General features: G+C 38.3%; 1 protein-coding gene across 1 annotated transcript in view; it reads left to right on the forward strand.

Moving 5' to 3' along the window:
- The window catches only part of ITGA2 (integrin subunit alpha 2), a 110858-nt gene that overhangs the window by 49539 nt on the left and 40134 nt on the right, over positions 1–21185 (forward strand). Inside the window, exons 7-13 of the mRNA XM_059417106.1 lie at positions 1656–1804; positions 6092–6242; positions 6529–6694; positions 8678–8754; positions 11203–11341; positions 13127–13272; positions 15492–15635. Coding sequence (XP_059273089.1) covers positions 1656–1804; positions 6092–6242; positions 6529–6694; positions 8678–8754; positions 11203–11341; positions 13127–13272; positions 15492–15635 — 972 coding nt within the window. The remainder of the gene's footprint in view (positions 1–1655; positions 1805–6091; positions 6243–6528; positions 6695–8677; positions 8755–11202; positions 11342–13126; positions 13273–15491; positions 15636–21185) is intronic.

The raw sequence follows: 21185 nt of genomic DNA on the forward strand, positions 1-21185 counted from the left end.
CTGTGGGCTTTTGCCAGAAAATTCTATAAAAAAGACTAGGTCTGGGGGCATCTGGATGACTCAGTTAAGTGTCTGACTTCAGCTCAGGTCATGATCTTATGGTCCTGGGATCGAGTCCCCCCCTCCCATCAAGCCCCACAGCAAGCTCCATGCTCAGCAGGGAGTCTCCTTATCCCTCTCCCTTTGCCCCTCCCCCAGCTCATGGTCTCTCTCTCACGCGTGAGTGTGAGGAAATGAATAAAATCTTTAAAAAAAAAAAAAAGACTATGTATAGCACTGATTTCTGTATAGCATCATGTTAAGGCCCATTAGAAGAGAAATTTTCATAAATATCTGTCTCTAAATGGATTACCCCCATATCTAAATTTACTGTATTTAATGGTCTCTTGAACAGAATTTATGGTCTTCCTCTTCTCATCTGTCTCCCCCAATGCATTGTCTTAATCTCTAGAGGCACTTTACAAAGTCTCTTTTTCTTCTATTCTAAATTTGGCCTTTCTGTAAGTCCTAAAATACTACATTCCTTTAAGTCTTCTGGTCATCATTCCCCTTTCTCACACAGAATTTCTGGGGCTGTTATGGCAGTTACTGACATCTTCTTCTCATTTTAGGCTTTTAAGTCCTTAAAATTATTTTTGATCCATCCTCTCTCCCAAGTCTTACATCCTATCCTAAAAAGAGGACTTCAGCAATGTCATATTTTTCACATTTTCCCAGTGCCTACTTGATTGCTTCCTAACAAGAGTAGCTGATTGAACTCAGAAATCCAGGCCTTGCCCTTCCTTATGTACTGACCTCTATTTTAGAGACCTTTTTACCACTGATCTCCTATAGCCACTTCCTGTTCTGAAAGCCCCCAACTCCTAGGCATAGAGAATGATTTCAGCACTTAGAACAAGGATGCTAATAGAAGTGTTTGGCCTTCTTGATTTAAAGGATTAGGAAATGTGCCTCAGCATCTTGTTCAGAAGTTGTTCTGTCTGTCAGATGTCTCAAATAAGATTCTCTCTAATGGCATTTTCTCTGAAGGCCAGAAACTTCCATATTTGTTTCCAAAGTTGCTGAAGTCTGTGATTAGAGGAAATCCAGAACAATAAATACATCCAAATTGACCGTGTTGATTAGCTCACTTATTTTTCTTTTTTTTTTTTTGTATTCAAGTCTAATTCTGTGTTTGATATGCAAGTATTCTCAGTTGATGATCGTTATCTTCCATCTGTGACTGCTTATAATTGTTTACATGCTTATATCCATTGTTAAGTAGAAAGGTTATATCATTTTAATCTTATGAACTTGAATATTATCCACATTAAAATATAAGACAGTGCTTTAAAATCTGTTACTAGATAATCTATAATCTATAAGATATAGATAGATGTATAGTTGAAAATCTGTAATTATTACTCTTGAGAACCAAATTATGCCAGATAGGACATCATCTTGCTTATCAACAAGAACTACTGCTCTATACTGATAGCCTCTAACAAAGAAGTCATTCCATTGGAAGAAAAATAACTCTTCTTAAGAACAAAATTGGAAATGATTCCCTTATACTATCCACATCCAGATACACTTTTTGATTTTGATTATAGTGGTTAATTAGAAATTACCTAGAACCTAATGACAACCTTTAATGAACTTCTGCTTTCTTGAAGGTGGGGTTAATTCAGTATGCCAATGAACCAAGAGTTGTATTTAACCTGAACACTTTCAAAACCAAAGCTGAAATGATTGAAGCAACATCCCAGACATACCAATATGGTGGAGACCTCACAAATACATTCAAAGCAATTCAATATGCGAAGTAAGTAATGATCCTAAGAGCCCAATATTTTGATAAAATAGAAGTGCTTGTAAGTGAGAAAGAAGAAAAAAAGACAAAAATAATGTACCTGGTACTTACACTTAAGTCAGAAGTAGTAAGAAAAGTCCAAACATTCTCTCACGTGAACACTTCGAGAAGGCAATAGGAAATGAAATTTTAAAATCTTTGATTTCTAGGACTTTTATAAGATATTCCATGATTTTTAAAAAAAGATTTTGTATGAAGTAGATGAAATGGCATTAAAGGACCTTAGGTTAAGTAGGAAATGAAGCAATCTGCAATTATTTGTTAATATTTACCAAGGCCACAGATGACTTGAACTAATGGACTACTTCGTGCATATTGAGAAGGGTCATAGAATCTTAAATGCTAATGACCTAGGAGTCTGCATTGAATGGAATGGGTTCACTATGTGTATTACCATGGGCAACGTGAGTGTTACAACTATATAACACTCTTAATTTTTAGCTCAGTTTCTCTATTTTCTCAGTGCTCCTGCATTCCTCTTTACTCTGTTTTAATCACACACTTTTACAAAAAATGCTAAAACTTCTCCTATTCTTTGTCATGGTGTGCACTTCTTCCTTCCACTACCATACTCCCTGAAAATTTTTCTTTACTCCCTCCCTCCATTTCCTTGAGAACTTGGCTTGCCACCAAGTAAATGTGGGCCTCTTCATCAGCCAGCAACCCAGTGGTCCTGCCTCAGACCTCATCCCCTTAAGCTTCCCCAACCATTTGCTGCTGATGAGCACACACTGCTATTTCAACGCCGGTTGCAATGATATCACAGACTTTTGGAATCCCTGCCAACTTTTTGTCAACAATTTTGCCTGTTCATTGGCTCCTTTCCCTATTTTTTCTTCACTAAACAGAGCCTTCTATTTTTTTTTTTTTTTTAATCTCCCTTTACTCTTGGGCATTTTCTCCACTCTCATGGCATCTCCATTAGCCCTGTGTGGGTCACCACATTACTATGTGGCCATCTCTGAACTCGAAACAAAATTCACACAGGCATCCAGCTGATGCTGGATATTTTTAATTTGGAGTGTTGGCTCACTTATCAAATTCAATACATCCTAAAACAGCCTTAGTCTTTTCCCTACCCAAGCTCACAACTTTTCCATTTTGATTCATGCTATTTCCTTTTTCCCCCAGTCATTCAAAGTAAGCACTTGATGGTTTTCTTTATTCTTTTTGTTCTTCCTTAGTAGCACACATCTGGTCAGTCACCACATCCTGTTTTTTTCTACTTCTGCATTTCCTTTTGTATCTGATCCTCCTTTTATCTGGGTGTATATTCTAGTTGCTGTTTCTATCAATTGGTGACTTTTCCTATATGTTTCAAAAGTGGATTTCCCACAAGTGGATTGGTTTAGTTAATCTTTATTGTCCCTATTGAGATGTTTTTTTGGGCCACACCCTCTCACAGGCTGTGGCCAGTCAATAGGTCAGTTGCCATCTGGCAAAGTGCTCTTTATGGCCTAGTAAATTAAACTCAGAGGAAGAGTAGGTTGACATAGAAAATGGCCTGGAAGGAGTTACAAATGGTAGAGGACCTATGTTTTCAGCAGGAAGTATGGATATGATGTGAGGAAGCTCAGGGGCCTGGCTGGTAAGATCTCCTCTCAAGAAGAAGAGCCACTGTCTGTTATGATGGGACTTTTTTGGTTTTATCATCTTTTCAGAACTTTGGTTTTCTCTCCTGTGCCATCATCTCACTCTTACCACTATTTCCCAAGCTAATAGAAGCCTTTCTGTTGTTAAGAGAATCACCTAACTTCTTACTCACACCTTCCAGAAGTTAATTATCTTTTCTTTTCTTTTCTTTTTTTTTGTCTGTTTCTTTACAATATCAAATAGAATTTACTCTTTTAGTAAATATTGCCATTTCCCATTTACCTTATTTCATTGACTGCCTGTGGTTGTGATTCATTATTCTAAGACCTGAAGGTAATCAGAACAAATGAGGCACAGTTTCTACCCTCAGAAATCTTATAAAAATACATGAATTCTACCATGTGTCATAAAGAGTATAATTCACTCAACAAGTATTTCATGGAAGTACTGTATTCTAATTTGTCTGGGTGAAAATACGATATATTTTTCTACACTTCTGCATTCTGCTATGTAGGAAAGTTTTAGGGAATAAAATTATATTCTCAGTTTTAAACATGTTGAAATTAAAGTGTCCCTTACACATTCTGGTGAAAATATTCAGCAGGCATTGAATATGTAAATTTGAAATGGGAGAGATGAATGGAAATAGATGTAGACTTTAAGGTGTCATCATATTAGTGGTAGGTATTCCAAAGGAGTAGAGGGCATTCCCCAGAAAGAATGTGCAACAGGAGAATCCCATGGACAGGAAAAAAGTTGTTGGACAACTGGGTACCCATCTAGAAACAAAATAAAGCTGAACTCCTGACTCACTCCTTGAATCAAAACAAATTTCAACTGTACCAAAAATGTAAATCTAAGAAAGTAGAATTATTAAGGGACTATGAGAAACTTGGATGATCAGAGAAACAAGTCTAGAGATAAGTCCTTTTAAAATACCATGTCAAAGATAAAAGACACACATAAAAAACTAATAAAATTGATGTCAAAATATACAATTTATATACAGAGGTAATACCACTAAAATTTAAAAGATTAATGAACTGAGGAAAATATTTGTGACATATATGACAAAAGATCATTTTCTTAATTAACAAAGAGCTCTTAATTAGAAAATAATGAACAATACAAAGAAAAATGGGCAAAGACAAAGAAAAATCAAGAGTTCTTAGAGAAAAATACAAATGGCTAATAAACATAAAATGTTTATTATTTCTTAATAATGAAAAAAATGCATATTAAGATAGTTATATATTCTCACTTATCAGAATGTCTCCAATTTAAAAGTTTAGTAGTCCTCATTGTTAAGGAAAGGAGATGGAGAAACTTGCATTCTTTTACATTATGGAAATACAAATATTTAGAGTCCAATTTTATAATATCTTTCAAAGTCTGAAATGTGTAAATTTTTGTCCCAGTAATTTCACTACTAAGATTTTATCCTACTGATACATTTGGAAAAGTATGCCAAGATATATGGACAAGGACATTTATTACAGCATTACTTGTAAAATTCAAAATGGCCTAAATGCGCAATAATGGAGAATTGGTTAAACAATGGCTATCCCCATATGATGAAATATTATGCAGCCATTAAAAAGGAGAGCTTTGGGGGCACCTGGGTGGCTCAGTCAGGTCAGGATCTCAAGGCCCTGGGATCAGGCTCCCTGCTTACTGGGATGTCTGCTTCTCCTTTTCCCTCTGCCCCTCCCACCTCTCTGTTTGTACACTCTCTATTGCTCTTTCTCTCAAATAATTAAATAAAAACCTTTAAAGAGAGAGAGAAAGAGTACTTTGTATATGCCTATGTGGAAAGATCTCCATCAAATGAGAAATAACTCTATAAGGGCACCAGGGTGGCTCTGTCGTTTAAATGTCTGCCTTCGGTTCAGGTCCTGATCCCAGGGTCCTGGAATCCAGTCCTGCATCAGGCTCCTTGCTCAGCAGGAGCCCCACTTCTCCCTCTCCCCCTACTGCTCCCCCTGCTTGTGCTCTCTCTCTCTCTCTCTCTCAGTTGAATAAAGTGTTTAAAAAAATGAAAAACAACTGTACAGACTATGGCCCCATTTACATGAATATTTGAGGAGTAGATTATGCATATACATCTCAATAAAATGTTTTCTATAAGGAAACATAAACAGATACAGGTAGTTACCTTTGCAACAGTGCCTTGGCCTTTCCAAATGCTTTGAAATTCTTTGACCAAATATATTTACTATTTAAAAAAAAAAAACAACCAGTTTCATATTGAGACAGTAAATGCAGATCCAGTGAGTAAAGCTGGTGACAGGACTATCTTTGCTCTGTTGATTAGTATTAATGAACTGAATTTTGTTATCAGAAGAGAATTCTAAGGATTCTTGATGTCAGTACACACACACGCACACACACATACACAAACACACACACACGCACGCCATAGAAACTACGGAAATTATTGTTAATGCTAAGCAAAATTTATATATATTTCCCTATAAGCTGCAAAGAGAATGCAGGTAAATATGTCAACAGACCTGACATAGAGAGAAATTCTAAGTCCCAGTAGGTCATGCTCAAAGAAGTTAGCTTCACATTTATATTTCTAACCAGAGGCCCACATATTAGCTTCATCTTTTGATAGTGAGTCTTTAATCTCATCTGCCACAGAGATTCTGCTTATGCGGCCGCTGCGGGAGGACGACCGGGGGCTACCAAAGTCATGGTGGTTGTAACTGACGGCGAATCACATGATGGCTCAATGTTGAAAGCTGTGATTGATCAATGCAACAAAGACAATATACTGAGATTTGGCATAGCAGTAAGTAGCTTTTCTTTTTAGTTGTCTTTCAGTTCATGGGTACGTGCTCCTTTATAACATCACTTCCCAAGACTGCATTTTCTTTCTCATTTGGTGCTCACAGCTTTATAGAAAAAATTTTGACCATGTCTCACTTCTTGCTGATTTTTAGTCCTGTTGACTAAAGGGGTTTGGGTTTACTTCTCCAGAGGTACCGTTGTGTTCAGAAATAAATATTAGAAAGTGCTAGTAGGAATATTGGAGTGCAGCTGTAATGACTATTTTACTCTCCTCCTCTATTTTTAAGGTTCTTGGGTACTTAAACAGAAATGCACTTGATACTAAAAATTTAATAAAAGAAATCAAAGCAATTGCCAGTATTCCAACAGAAAGATATTTTTTCAACGTGTCTGATGAAGCAGCTCTACTAGAAAAGGCTGGGACACTAGGAGAACAAATTTTTAGCATTGAAGGTAAAAGAACACCATCTTTCAAAAACTTTTTTCAAGAATTTTTTTATTTTATTGCTTATTCTTGCTCTTTTAATGTTAACTTATATACTTTATATGAAAAGAACTCCTATGAATCAGTAAGAAAAATAGAGAACATGAATGAGTTGTTCATAAAAGGTAAGATACAAATAGCTAATAAACATAAGAAAATATTCCCTATTTCAGTAATTATTTTAAATTATAAGTTAATGTTAATTTGTGCCTAAAAGATAGTGAAGATTAGTAATATATAATCTTGGAGATATTATGGGGAAGCAAAGAAGTTTATACACTATTGATAAGATTATAAATTATATAGCTTTGGGGGGAAGGCAAGTTAGTAATATCTATTATAGATGTACAGTTTTACATTTTTACCCCACATAGTTTTTATAATCATAAAAGTTTTACCTTTTTATACTGTTACAGAATTTCTGAAATTCTTGAATTCATTTACAACAAACATGTATACTTTTAAAATTAAAAAAACATAGTGAGGAATTTTAATAGTTTGGATTTCAAGGAAACATGTTATTTACCAGATCTACAATAATTTACTTTAATGGTCTTGGAAGTGTAGAAATACCACATGTTCAAGAACTCACTATATGGAACACACTCTCCAGTTAGGAAAAAGTCCCACATAACCCAAATTTTGGTTCCTAGTGGTTAACTGAAATAACTCTCAGTAATAAAGAGCCTGATTTATTGAGTACCCACCATAGGTCAGGTGCTCTTTCAGAAGCTGGGTCCAAGGACATTGCATAAATTAAGCATTCATACCTTAGTCTTATCTTCACCTCCTGATTATCTACTGGCAACTTCTACCCAAAAAAAATATTACTTCTTCTTTAAACATCTGATGGTACCTCTAAGTTGTTGAAATCATTATCAAAATCTAATGTGCCCTGAGCTAATATAAAATTATTTGGCTTCTTATGGTATGACTTAAGCTTGCTTGTAGTGGCATGGACATGAGTAATCACAATGCAACCTAAATGCTAATTTAAAATGATTTTGTGCTTTATTTGCTATTTTGGCTTTTAGAGAAGCACTGATCTACTTTATTAAAAATTATCTTGGGGCACCTGGCTGGCTTGGTCAGTAGAGCATGCAACTCTTGATCTTGGGGTTGAGTTCGAGCCCCATGTTGGATATAGAGATTACTTAAAAATAAAATCTTTAAAAAAATTATCTCTACTCATCCTGTATAAATTATTATATCTTCTAAAAAGTGACTATGTTCTATGGTATACATTATCTGTATCACTCTCTATATCCAAGTGGTAGTCAGGAATTTATTCCTTTTTGTGAAAAATAATGAAATGTAACCATTTTGACCACACAGTATGGAAAGAGAATACTAATCGAATTCTACGATTTCAGTGTCAGAGGCAAGCACATATGTAGAAATAGGACAAACTTCCCAATTGATAAAATTCCTACTCAGTCTTGAGTCCCGGATCCTGAAGACTAACACGAATATCTCTGTTTGGTTTTCACTGCACATCTTCCAACTACACTGAGATGTGTGTGTACTTATTAGTACCAATATTTAAAAGCAAAAATTCAGTTAGTTTCTTAGCTAGTAATAATTTTTTAAAAAGGCCATCCCTTCAGTTTTTATTTTACCTCATCCCACACCTTCAGTGTTTTTATATCAGGAACATTATATGCATACAAATAAATACATTAATGTGTAATCAAGATTAACCCCAACTTCAAACACTACCTTGGAAGTCTTGTGGGTGTTGTTAGAACACTTCCTTAGTGATTTCTCCCTCCCAGAATTTGCCAGCTCTGTATTTTTGAGTGAACATCAGAACATTGTGGGTGTGTGAGTGTGTGTATGTCTGTATATGTACATGTGCACATGTTTTCATGTGTATAAGTGAATTCACATGTGCTTGAAAACTTGATTTAAAAATTGGCAGTGATGTAACTCTTGAAATTACTATCTCCCAGGTACTGTTCAAGGAGGAGACAACTTCCAGATGGAAATGTCACAAGTGGGATTCAGTGCTGATTACTCTACTCAAAATGTGTGTATATCAGATAAATTCTGGCCATGCTGTCATTTGACTGAACACTTCAGGGCACAGTAGCTTTATATATAGAATACAAAAAACAGCCATCTAGTGATCAACAGTTCTGATTCCTAGTCATAGTCATTCAGTTTCTTTGTGTTGCTGATTTGTCATCCAAAAGATGAAGGATAATAATGCCTTCCCTTCCCTGTTTCACGGGGATATTTTATGGAAAAAAAAATGTTAATATGCAAGAAAGTGTATGAGTGCTTCAAGGCCCAGGCACTATATTAATTCAAAGGATTATCATTGCAGGAATTTCCTTTAAATCAATTAACTGCTGGAAAAATTTATTAAAAACACAAACTCTTGGGGTACCTGGGTGCTTCAGTCGTTTAAGGGTCTGACTCTTGATTCATGATCTCAGGTCATGATCTCAGGGGCTTGGGGTTGAGCCTGCCTCTTGCTAAGCAGGGCGTCCGCTTGAGATTCTCTCTCTCCCTCTCCCCCTTCTCCAGCTTGTGCACATACGTGCACACGCACTCTCGCTCTCTCTCAAATAAATAAATAAATAAATAAGTGTCTACAAGAAACAAAACACAAACTCTTGTCATCACTGCCACTGTTGAATTCTGAGGTGCCAGAGTATCTCTTTTCTAAGAGCAGAGACAGAAGATAGGTGAAAAAAGTGAGGAGTTAGGAAACATGTGAGATGGGAAGATTTCTTAGCTCAGAAAATCCATTCTTCCTTCTCATAAACATCGACCTCCCCGGGCTCTGGTTCCAACTCTGCTCAGGGTTCCAGTGGAGTAGCAGAGGACACAGAGATGGCACTGAAAAAGCTTAGGGAAGAGTATGAACTCAAGGGACTTGATTGAAGGAACAGGAATGGCTTGTTTTTTTTCTCTAGAAGTAAAGGAGCTAACTTTGAATCACCAATCATTTGGAGTGCTTATAAAAATTATGGATTTTTCCCTCAGAAAGAGTGTAAATGAAACCACACTCAGAGGATTTTGCACACAACTTCCTGAGTTTTTGTACTCTTCCTGAAGTCCCTCCTTGTACCCTTGATGTGGAATCCCCAATTTTTTTTTAATTTTTTATTTCTTATAAACCTATATTTTTATCCCCAGGGGTACAGGTCTGTGAATCGCCAGGTTTACACACTTCACAGCACTCACCATAGCACATATCCTCCCCAATGTCCATAACCCCACCCTCCTTCTCGCAACCCCCCTCCCCCCAGCAACCCTCAGATTGTTTTGTGAGATTGAGTCACTTATGGTTTGTCTCCCTCCCAGTCCCATCTTGTTTCATTGATTCTTCTTCTACCCACTTAAGCCCCCATGTTGCATCACCACTTCCTCATATCAGGGAGATCATATGATAGTTGTCTTTCTCTGCTTGACTTATTTCGCTAAGCATGATACGCTCTAGTTCCATCCATGTTGTCTCAAATGGCAAGATTTCATTTCTTTTGATGGCTGCATAGTATTCCATGGGGTATATCTACCACATCTTCTTTATCCATTGATCTGTTGATGGACATCTAGCCAAACTGTGGAATCCCAAATTTATGACAGTCTTTCACACAATTTCATGGTCTCTTGTCCTCAAAATGGGACACATTTTCCTATTTGCTTTATTTTTAGTGGCTTATATTTTCCAATCCAAAATCCGTATCTTTGATGTTTTCTGAGATCTAAAATCAAAAACTTAAAAGTAATAAATCCCATCCGGACAACCCCTGCCTCCTACCATGACTTACAACTTTGACGATTCAGGTTGGATTTTGAGTCAGTCCGGAGAACTCTGTCCTGGGGCAGACCAATGGCTATCTTCCTCCAAGCAGATGGAATGTCACTCTGTAGTTACCTTTTGTAGGTGTGCCATCTTCCAATAGATGGACTAGGTTAGAGAAGATGGAGGAACCTTTGAGAAGGAGTCAAATGGAAAGAAGAAGAGCATTGAAAATAGATTAAAGAGGGCCTGAGAAGAGGTCAGAAGAGGGCCTCCCCCGCCGCCACCCCGGGGCCCCATCTCTCCTCCTCAAGCATACCTCACATCCCACCCTAAGCTTTTCTCATGGATATGTGGGACCAGAGGCTCACAAATGTTTGTCATTTGCACATGTGTAACTTTGAGTGGAAATTGAAAGAAGGCCATTTGCTCTTCCTATAGTGTAGTAGAGATTTATCTATAGAATGTATCAAAGTGACATGGTCTGGGAGAAGGCTTGCTTTCCAGCACAAAACACATTAAAACTTATATTAATGTATTGGATATATGACACATATGGATATTTATGATATAATGGACTTATATCAACATACGTTGATATACATTTTACTTCATCATTTTCTCTTTAAATCTAGGTCGTTTATTTCAGTGCTTTGCCCATATTGCATTCTTGTGCTTTAAAGGTAGTTTGTTCTCATGATCTTCATTTTTCAATTATTTTAGGATGTTCTGATGCTGGGTGCGGTAGGCGCCTATGCCTGGAGTGGGACTGTTGTCCAGCAGACATCTCATGGACATCTGATCTTTCCTAACCAAGCCTTTGACCAAATTCTACAAGATAAAAATCACAGTTCGTATCTAGGTAAGACATAGCAGCATTTGACTCAGCAAATTTAAGTTCCCTTTTTTAAACAAACCCCTTGCTGAATTTCAGGATCCGTTCAGCAAAGCCCTGAAGTGTCATCTAATTATTATAATTATTGCACACATTTACCTTGCCTCTTTGCAAATGGGGCCTTATCCTAAAACTCTTCAATGACACACTGTGTTTCACTTGTCTGTCTCTTCGGGCTCTTCAAGCCACTGTGATTGTGCTTCCCTAAAATGGAAATAGTTCCTAAAAGCCAATATAGTAAGTGGTAGTTTTATATTACTTTATTTATTTATTTATTTATTGCTTATAATTTATTTATTTATTTTTAATTTTTTCAATTTATTTATTTTCTGAAAAACAGTATTCATTATTTTTTCACCACACCCAGTGCTCCATGCAATCTGTGCCCTCTATAATACCCCCCACCTGATACCCCAACCTCCCACCCCCCCCCACTTCAAACCCCTCAGATTGTTTTTCAGAGTCCATAGTCTCTCGTGATTCACCTCCCCTTCCAATTTACCCCAACTCCCTTCTCCTCTCTAACACCCCTTGTCCTCCATGGTATTTGTTATGCTCCACAAATAAGTGAAACCATATGATAATTGACTCTCTCTGCTTGATTTATGTTACTTTAGAGTTCCTAGTCTTTTTGTCCCTATAATAAACAGCCACTGATTTTGAGCACTGACTATGGGACAGTTCCCGAGCTGGCAGTTCTAGCTACATAAACTTTTTAATCCTTCCAGGGATGCCTGGATGCCTCATCCGTTGGCTGAGTGTCTGACTCTATCTCAGTTCAGGTCTTGATCTCAGGGTCATGAGTTCAAGCCCCATGTTGGGCCCCACACTGGGCATGGAGCCTGCTTAAGAAAAAAAAAAATCCTCCTAAAACCCTTTGAAGAAAGTAATATCCCCATTTTACCTTTGGGAGCCGGCAAGGTTAATCACTTTCCCAAAGATAAACAGCTTAGTGGCAAATCCACAATTTGAACTTGGGACCATCTGACTTCAAATTGTCACTGCATGACAATTACCTTTTAAATTCATGTAATTACTCATTTCAAGAAATACTTGTTCAGTGCCAGGTTCATGAGTGGCGGATGGGCCAACCCCCAAACTAGGGATGTTTTATAGGTAGGTTTCCCCCTCTGCAGGGCAATGCTGCCCATCAGAGGGGAGGAGCAGTTCGTCTTAGGAAAAAGGAAGATGTGCCCGCAGTGATATGCCCGGGCCCACGAGGAACTGTGCATCCCCGTGAAGGAGAGCTCACAACACTGACCCCGTCATTGGCCTTCTGTGTAGATCTCCTCTCTGGCGCACAGATGCCACCACTTTAGATAAACAACAGAGAACCCTCTGGCACAGGGGGCGCCACTTTAGATGACTACCCTGTGACCTCACCACTGTGCCCATTACTCCATAAAAGCTGGAGGCTGGAAATGAAGGGCTGAGTAGGGGTTGCATAGCGTTTTGGATCATCTGTTCGCTTGTCTGTGACTGCCTGCCTGCCGGATTGCCCTTGTCAGTAATTTACCCCGAAAAAAACTCTGCAAACAATAGGGAGTGGACTGCTTTGGTTTCAGCATTAAAATACCTGCTCAGTCTGGAGGATACATTACTGACCGTCCTTCTAACACCTTCTAATACCCCTACACACACACACACACACACACACACACACACAGAGGGACCTCTGGTCCTCTCTGCCAACTTTGCAAGCTTCTCTGGCTGAGCTCTTCAATAGTACCTGCTCTGTAACTTCTCTCCTAGGTTACTCTGTGGCTGCGATTTCTACTGGAAAAGACATCCACTTTGTTGCCGGTGCTCCTCGGGCAAATTATACTGGCCAGATAGTGCTCTACAGTGTTGATGAGAATGGCAATGTCACAGTTATTCAGGCTCACCGAGGTGACCAGGTAAATGCCACTGTGTAGCAGGTGGAATTAATCATAGTGACAACTGGGGCAGATGAGGAGTGGAAGTTGGTAGAAACGGGAACCAGCATTTATTGAGTGCCGACCCTGTGGCTGGTTCTGTGATCTGTATTTACTTGAATATTCCTTAAATCATCTGGGTGACCGGCACTAAGGAGAACATGCGATGAGCACCGGGTGTTACATACAACTGATGAACCACTGAACTCTACCTCTGAAAATAATAATACACTATTTATTAATTGATCCTCTATAAAACTTGAAAAAATATTCCTTAAATCCTCACAATACTGAGATCTGCTGTCTTCTTCTAACAGGCTACTGAGAGTTTACCTTCCTAAGGTCAAATAGATTTCATGGGGTTGAGTTGTCATTAAAAACCCAGTCCTGTGTAACCTCAAAGCCTGTTCTGTTAGGCTATATCCAACTGCAAGTTTTTGACTCCCCAGATTAATAGAACATGGGTGTTATTTAATCCTAACGATAGGCACCTGACCATGGCTTTATTGGCGAGCTCCTCCTAGGAGCCGGTGATCTGGAAGACAGATGCAAAGGCAGAAGTACAGCATTGTTAAGACTGAGCTGTTACATCTGGGCCTGCACAGGGGTCCTGTGGCTTTGAGGTTTCTAAAATTAAAGCAACTCACTTTTCTGCCACTTCCTTCTCAGCGTGACCATTCAGTAGTCAGAACCACTGATGACTCCCAGTCGCGGCCCGCTAGAGCAGAGGCCAGCCGACAGATTCCGATTTCCTTACTAAGCAGTTTTGACCCATGGGCGTGGTGCCTATTTGAAATGGGCAACCCCGGTCTCTGACAATCAGAAATTTTCCTTCCTTGAGTCCGAGAAACCAACCATTTAGATTTCCCTTCTCTGGGATTAAGTGCGAGGCTCCCATCTCTATGGCTTTTCCAGGAGTAAGAAGACATGAGTCTTTGACTTCCTTGACCGCAAGCCAGCTACGGTCACATATTTTTCTCTCCTCTTTACTCTTTTAAGGAAGGGTGCTTTTATTTTGAGAAAAAAGATGATCATGTTCTAGATCGAATCCTCTCTTACCTGTTTCTGAATCCCTCAGAGGTATTCACGTAGGCGTGCGCGAAGCGTTCAGGTGGCTGGCCTCTCTTCTTTCACTGGCTCTCCTCCCGGTGTTGTGTTCCACTATCTGAGAACTTCCCTCCTGTCCAAGATCTCGCCACAGACAGTTCCATTACACGTGCTTGCCTGCTCTTCTCCACCTAGAAAACTCCTTGATTTTTAAGATGCCATTTAAAGGATGTTTAATCTTTCTGAGCCCTCCTGGCTACTCCGCACTCTGCTCAGGCAGCAGCTGGCCCTTGCCTCTGGAGAACGTCCCTCACCACACAGCATGGGCACTTGTCCCACTTCCCTCTTCCTTCCTGCCTTTCTGTACAGCACACCTCACAGACCTTCAAGTGTTTCTCTTTTAAATGTGGTCTTTGACTCCCCCCAGCCTCGGGACACCTGGAGTGCTTATTTAAAATACTGTTTGGGGGATGGCATGCAGTCGGAGTTTCTGGAAATAGTCTCCAGAATCTGTATTTTAAAGACCCGTTCTTGGGGCACCTGGGTGGCTCAGTTGGTTAAGCAACTGCCTTTGGCTCAGGTCATGATCCCGGAGTCCTGGGATGGGCTCCCGCGTCGGGCTTCCTACTCCTTGCGGAGCCTGCTTCCCCCTCTCCCTCTGCCTGCTACTCCTGCTGGTGCTCTTACTCTCTGTGTCAAATAAATAAATAAAATCTTTTGAAAATTTAAATAAATCAATAAATACCTGTTCTTGGTGATTTGTGTGCACACTAAGGTTTAGCCACCAAGTGCTCTATACAACCTGAGAAAGGGGACTAGGTTGTCCATCTTAATGTTTCTAGCACTTTATAGGTAGTAAGCACTCGATTTTTGTTTATTGAATGAGTAAATGAAAGTTCAGTGTACCATTAGGAGTATATGCATCCTTGGGTTGAGCCTCTGCCTTTGGCTCAGGTCACCATCTCAGGGTCCTGGGATTGAGCCCTGCATTGGGCTCTCTGCTCAGCAGGGAGTCTGCTTCCTCCTCTCTTTCTGCCTGCTTCTCTGCCTACTTGGGATCTCTATTTCTGTCAAATAAATAAAATCTTGAAAAAAAAAAAAACAAAGTATATGTGTCCTACAAATCCTAAGGTTAATATGCTTTCTCATTCCAGATAGGCTCCTATTTTGGCAGCGTGCTATGTTCGGTCGATGTGAATAAAGACACCATTACAGACGTGCTCTTGGTGGGTGCACCAATGTACATGAATGACCTAAAGAAAGAGGAAGGAAGAGTTTACTTGTTTACCATCACAAGGGTAAGAAAAAGCATTAAACCGACCTAGTTTAATTTGCTTCAGTATTGGTAAACAAAGTTAATCTACATTTTTGCAGAATGAAGACTTATTGAATGATTTTCATATGTAGTTTGGTTTATATTGCATTATTTTGAGGATGTAACCATTAATTTATAACTTTAAAATCACATTAAAAAGCATAACCCTTAGAGAAAGAGCTTAATGTATAGTGCACTGCTGTTTTCCATGAAAGGTCTTCGAATATATAATATATATCCCAAAAAGTACTGTCATTTTTGAAATGTGTGTGCATGCAAACATCGGTGTAGTTTGCACTTATTCCTTCAATTATTATTCTTCACTGTAAAGAAATCATGATAACAGAACAAACTATCTTATAACATTTTACAGTGAAAAAGACAAATTGTACCCGGAATTTTGCAAATTTTTGTTTAATCCTGAATGCTTTCTATATTAAGAAATCTGTTGCTTAGTATAATAGTTAGATATGTATATATGAAATATATAGAAATATATATTAGATATGTGTATATGAAATTTTGGTCTTTGCACATAAAACTTAGCAGACTGTAACTAGACTGAGCTGTCTAAATCCATGTCCATAGTATAAGGAACTTGGAGCTGAAAAGAAAACCAGAAATAAAGGCACAAGTTGACATAGGAAACTGGAGAAAAGAAGGGGAAAAAAAGGTGGCTGATATTAATATAGTAAATATTGTTACATGTTATAATGTTATGCTATTGTAGTAGTTTGTCCTACCTTATTTATTTAAATGATCCTCTCGATTTTTGGCTCAAGTCATGATCTCAGGGTCATTAGATTGAGCCTTGTGTTGGGACCCTTCCTGAGTGTGGAGCCTACTTAAGATTCTCTCTCTCCTTCTCCCCCCCCACCCCCCACTCAGCATGCTTGCACACTTTCTTTCTCTTCCTCCCCCTTTAAAAAATTCTAAAGTATATAAAGAGTGTATAATTGAGTGTTCAGTAAGGGAGGAGCATAAATGCCTGTTTAAAAATTTTAACAAATGTCTCGTTTCTTAAATGTTTGTTACTTCTCAAGTATTCTGAATTATCATCAAGTGTGGAAGATGAGATCTCCTGATACTTTGTCAGTCTCAGTTACAAAGTGATTTCCTTAAGATTATTATAGAGAAGAATCAACACTGACCTAGTTTCATATTTGAGGAGCATCGCTTTCTTGTGAAGTCACAAAATATTTCCATTCCTGATTTCAAAATCTGGAAGGAAAAAAAAAGAAACAAGAAAATGTTTTTTCTTTGGATAGAATTATTTATTTTTTATAATGTGACATTAACAGTCTCCCTTTATTTTTTTTTTTTTTTAGTATAGTTGATACACACTATGTTAGTTTACAACAAGGTGTACGAGGTATACTACAAGGTGATTTGACAAATTTATACATCAGGCTATGTTCATTACAAATGTAGCTAACAATCTTATGAGTGGAATTGTGTAGTATTTTTTTTCTCTGACCTATTTCACTTTGCCTAATACCTTCTGGTTCCATCCATGTTATCTCAAATGGCACAATCTCCTCCTCTTTAATGTGTGTGTGTGTGTGTGTGTGTACACATTTTCCTTCTCCATTTGTCTATTGATGGCCACTTAGGTTGTCCTCATATCTTGGCTATTGTAAGTAATGCTGCAATAAACACAGGGGTGCATATATCTTTTTAAATTAGTATTTTTTCTTTCTGTGGGCAAATACCCAATAGTGAAATTATTGGATCATATGGTATTTTTATTTTTAATTTTTGGAGGAACCTACACACTATTTTCCACAGTGCACAAGGATTCCTTTTTGTCCACATCCTTGCCAAAACATGCTATTTCTTGTCATTTTGATTTTAGCCATTCTAACTACTGTCAGGTAATACCTCATTGTGGTTTGATTTGTATTTCTCTGAGTGACATTGAGCTTCTTTTCATGTGTTGACTATCTGTGTGTTTTCTTTGGAAAAATGTCTGTATAGGTCCACTGTCCTTTTTTTTTTTTAAGATTTTATTTATTTAACAGAGAGAGAGAGATCAAAAGTAGACAGAGAGGCAGACAGAGGGCAAGGGAGAAGCAGACTTCCTGCTGAGCAGAGAGCCTGATGCGGGGCTTGATCCCAGGACCCCGAGATCATGACGTGAACTGAAGGCAGCGGCTTAACCCACTGAGCCACCCAGGTGTGCCCCTGTTTGTCTTTCAAAGGACCAACTCAGTTTCACTGATTCTTTCTTTTGCAGGTGGGGCGGCGCTGGGGACTTTCCTAGGTCATTGATTTCTGCTCTGATCTTTGTTTCCTTTGGTTTCATTTGTTCTTTCTCTAGTTCCTTTAGGTATACGTTTGGATTGTTTATTTGAGCTTTTTCTTATTTCTTAAGGTAGGCCTGTATCACTCTGTACTGTATACTTCTCTCTTAGAACTGCTTTTGCTGCATCCCAAAGACTTTGGACCATTGTATTTTCATCTTCATTCATCTCCATGCATTTTATTTTTTCTTTGATGGCTTCACTGACCTATTGGTTGTTTGGTATCATGGAGTGTAGTCTCTGTGTGTTTGTGTTTTTTCCTTTTTTTCTTGTGATTTTTAGCTTCATACTGTTGTGATCAGAAAAGATGCATGGTATGATTTCAGTCTTCTTAAATTTATTGAGGCTTGTTTCATAGCCTGGTATATTATCTATTCATATATGTTTCTTGTGCACTTGAAAAGAATGAGTATTCTGGGGGCACGTGGGTGGTTCAGTCGTTAGGCGTCTGTCTTCAGCTGGGGTCATGAGCCCAGGGTCCTGGGATCAAGCCCTACATTGGACTCCCTGCTTGGTGGGAAGCCTGCTTCTCCCTCTCCCATGCCCCCTGCTTGTGTTCTCTCTCTCAGTGTCTCTCTGTGTCAAATAAATAAATAAATAAAATCTTAAAACAACAACAACAACAACAAAAGAATGAGTATTCTGTTTTCAGATGGAGTATTCCATATGTATATTTTCTGTCTATCTGGTTCAAAGATGCTCAAAGACATTATTTCCTTATTGATTTTTTTTTTTTGTCTGGATAATCCATCGGTTATTGTAAGTGGGGTGTAAAGTCCCATACTACTACTGTATTACCGCAGATTTCTCTCTTTCTGTCCACTTACGTTTGCTTTATGTATTTAGGTAGCCCAGTGTTGGGTATATAGATATTTATAATGGTTATATCCTCTTGTAGGACTGATCCTTTTATCATTATGTAATAATTGTTGTTAGTCTTTGTTTTAAAGTCTATAATAAAGTATTACTACCCCAGCTTTTTTTTCACTTCCATTTGCATGGTGAATGTTTCTCAGTCCCTTCACTTTCAGTCTGTATATGCCTGAGGTATGAGCTTCTTGTAGGCCATGTATAGATGGGTCTTATTTTTTTATCTTCTCTGTTACCCTGTGTTTTTTGCTTGGAGCATTTAGGCCATTTACATTTAAAGTGATTATTGATAGATATATACTTTTTGCCATTTTAAAAATTTGTTTTCTGGTTGTTTTATTGTTCCTTTTTTTTTTTTCTCCTTCTCTCTCTCTGTGTGTGTGTGTGTGTGTGTGTGTGTTTTAAGATTTTACTCATTTATTTGACAGAGAGAGATCACAAGTAGGCATAGAGGCAGGTGGGGGGGGCAGAAGGAGACTCCCCACAGAACAGAGAGCCCAATGCGGGGCTCAATCCCAGGACCCTGAGATCATGACCTGAGCCTAAGGCAGAGGCTTAACCCACTCAGCTACCCAGGTGTCCCCATCTTCTCATTCTTTGTGATTGGTGAGTTTCTATAGTGTTATATTTAGCTTTCTTTTGCTTTCTTTGTATTTCTATCATGTTTTGGGCTTGTGGTTATCACTAAGTTCACATACAACATTCCAAGTAAATAGCAACCTATTAATTTGATGGTCATTTAAGTTCAGAAGAAGGGAGTCTTTCCCCCCTTCTCTTCCTTTTTTTACTCCCCTTCTCCACATTTGTTGTCATATTTTACATCTTTGATTCATAATTTTCTTATGTCTAGTTATGGTCATTTCTTTTCCACTTAAAGAAGTCCCTTTAATATTTCTTGTAAGTCTGGTTTAGTGGTGATGAATTCCTTTATCTTTCATTTGTCTGGGAAACACTTCATCTCTCCATCAAGTCTGAATGATAATCTTGTCTGGCAGAGTATTTTTGGCTGTAGCCTTTTTTCTTTCAGCACTTTGCAAGCCAGAAGAATGTGGCAGGAGATACTCAAAAGTTTCTGCTGAAAAACTAGCTGGTAGCCTTATAGATTTTCCCTTCTAAGTAATCTTTTGTTCCTTTCTTTCTGCTTTTAGGATTCTCTTTATCTTTAAACTTTGACATTTTAATTATTATGTGCAATTTTGTGGACCTCCTCGGGTTCATCTTGCTTGCAACTCTCTATGCTTACTGGACTTAGATGTTTATTTCTTTCCCAAGATTAGGGAAGTTTTCAGTTATTATTTCTTCAAATAAGTTTTCTACATTTTTCTCTCTTTTTCTGGGACTCCTGTAATGCAAATATTTGTTTATATTGTCCATGAGATCTCTTAATCTATCTTCTTTTTTTTTTTTTTAATTCTTTTCTCTCTTTGCTGTTCAGCTTGTGTTGCTCTCCATTACCCTGTCATCCAGGTTGCTGGCATGTTCTTCTCCATCCTCTAAGCTACTGTTGATTCTGTTATTTCAGTTATTGTATTCTTTAACCCTGATTGGTTCTTTTTAATATTTTCTGTGTCTTTATTGAAAGTCTCAGTGAAATCTTCCACTTTTTTCTCCAGCCCAGTATCCTCACAATTATTATTTTTTTTAATTAACATATAATGTATTGTTTACTTCAGGGGTACAGGTCTGTGAATCATCAGTCTTAAAATTCACAGCACTCACCATAGCACATACCTCCCCAGTGTCCTTAACCCAGCCACCATATCCCTCCTCCCCCAAGCCCCTAGCAATGCTACATTTTTTCATGAGGTTAAGAGTCTCTTATAGTTTGTCTCCTTCACGATCCCATCTTGTTCCATTTGTTCCTTCCCTACCCCCCAAACCTCTTGCCTTTCAAATTCCTCATATCAGAGAGACCATATGATAATTGTCTTTCTCTGACTTATTTCACTCAGCATAATATGCTCTAGTTCTATCCACGTCATTGCAAATGGCAATATTTCATTTCTTTTGTTGGCTGCGTACTATTCCATTGTATATATACCACATTGTCTTTATCCATTCATCTGTTGATGGACATCTAGGTTCTATCCATAGTTTGGCTATTGTGGATATTGCTGCTATAAACATTTGGGTGCACGTGTCCTGTTGGGGTAAATACCCAGTACTACAATTGCTTGGTCATAAGGTAGCTCTATTTTCAATTTTTGGAGGAACCTCCATGCTGTTTTCCAGAGTGGCTGCACCAGCTTGCATTCCCACCAACAGTGTAGGGGGATTCCCCTTTCTCCACATCCTTGCCAACAGCTGTCATTTCCTGACTTGTTAATTTTAGCCATTCTGAGTGATGTGAGGTGGTATCT

The sequence above is a fragment of the Mustela nigripes genome, chromosome 12, assembly GCF_022355385.1.
Source record: "Mustela nigripes isolate SB6536 chromosome 12, MUSNIG.SB6536, whole genome shotgun sequence".
Lineage (NCBI taxonomy): Eukaryota > Metazoa > Chordata > Mammalia > Carnivora > Mustelidae > Mustela > Mustela nigripes.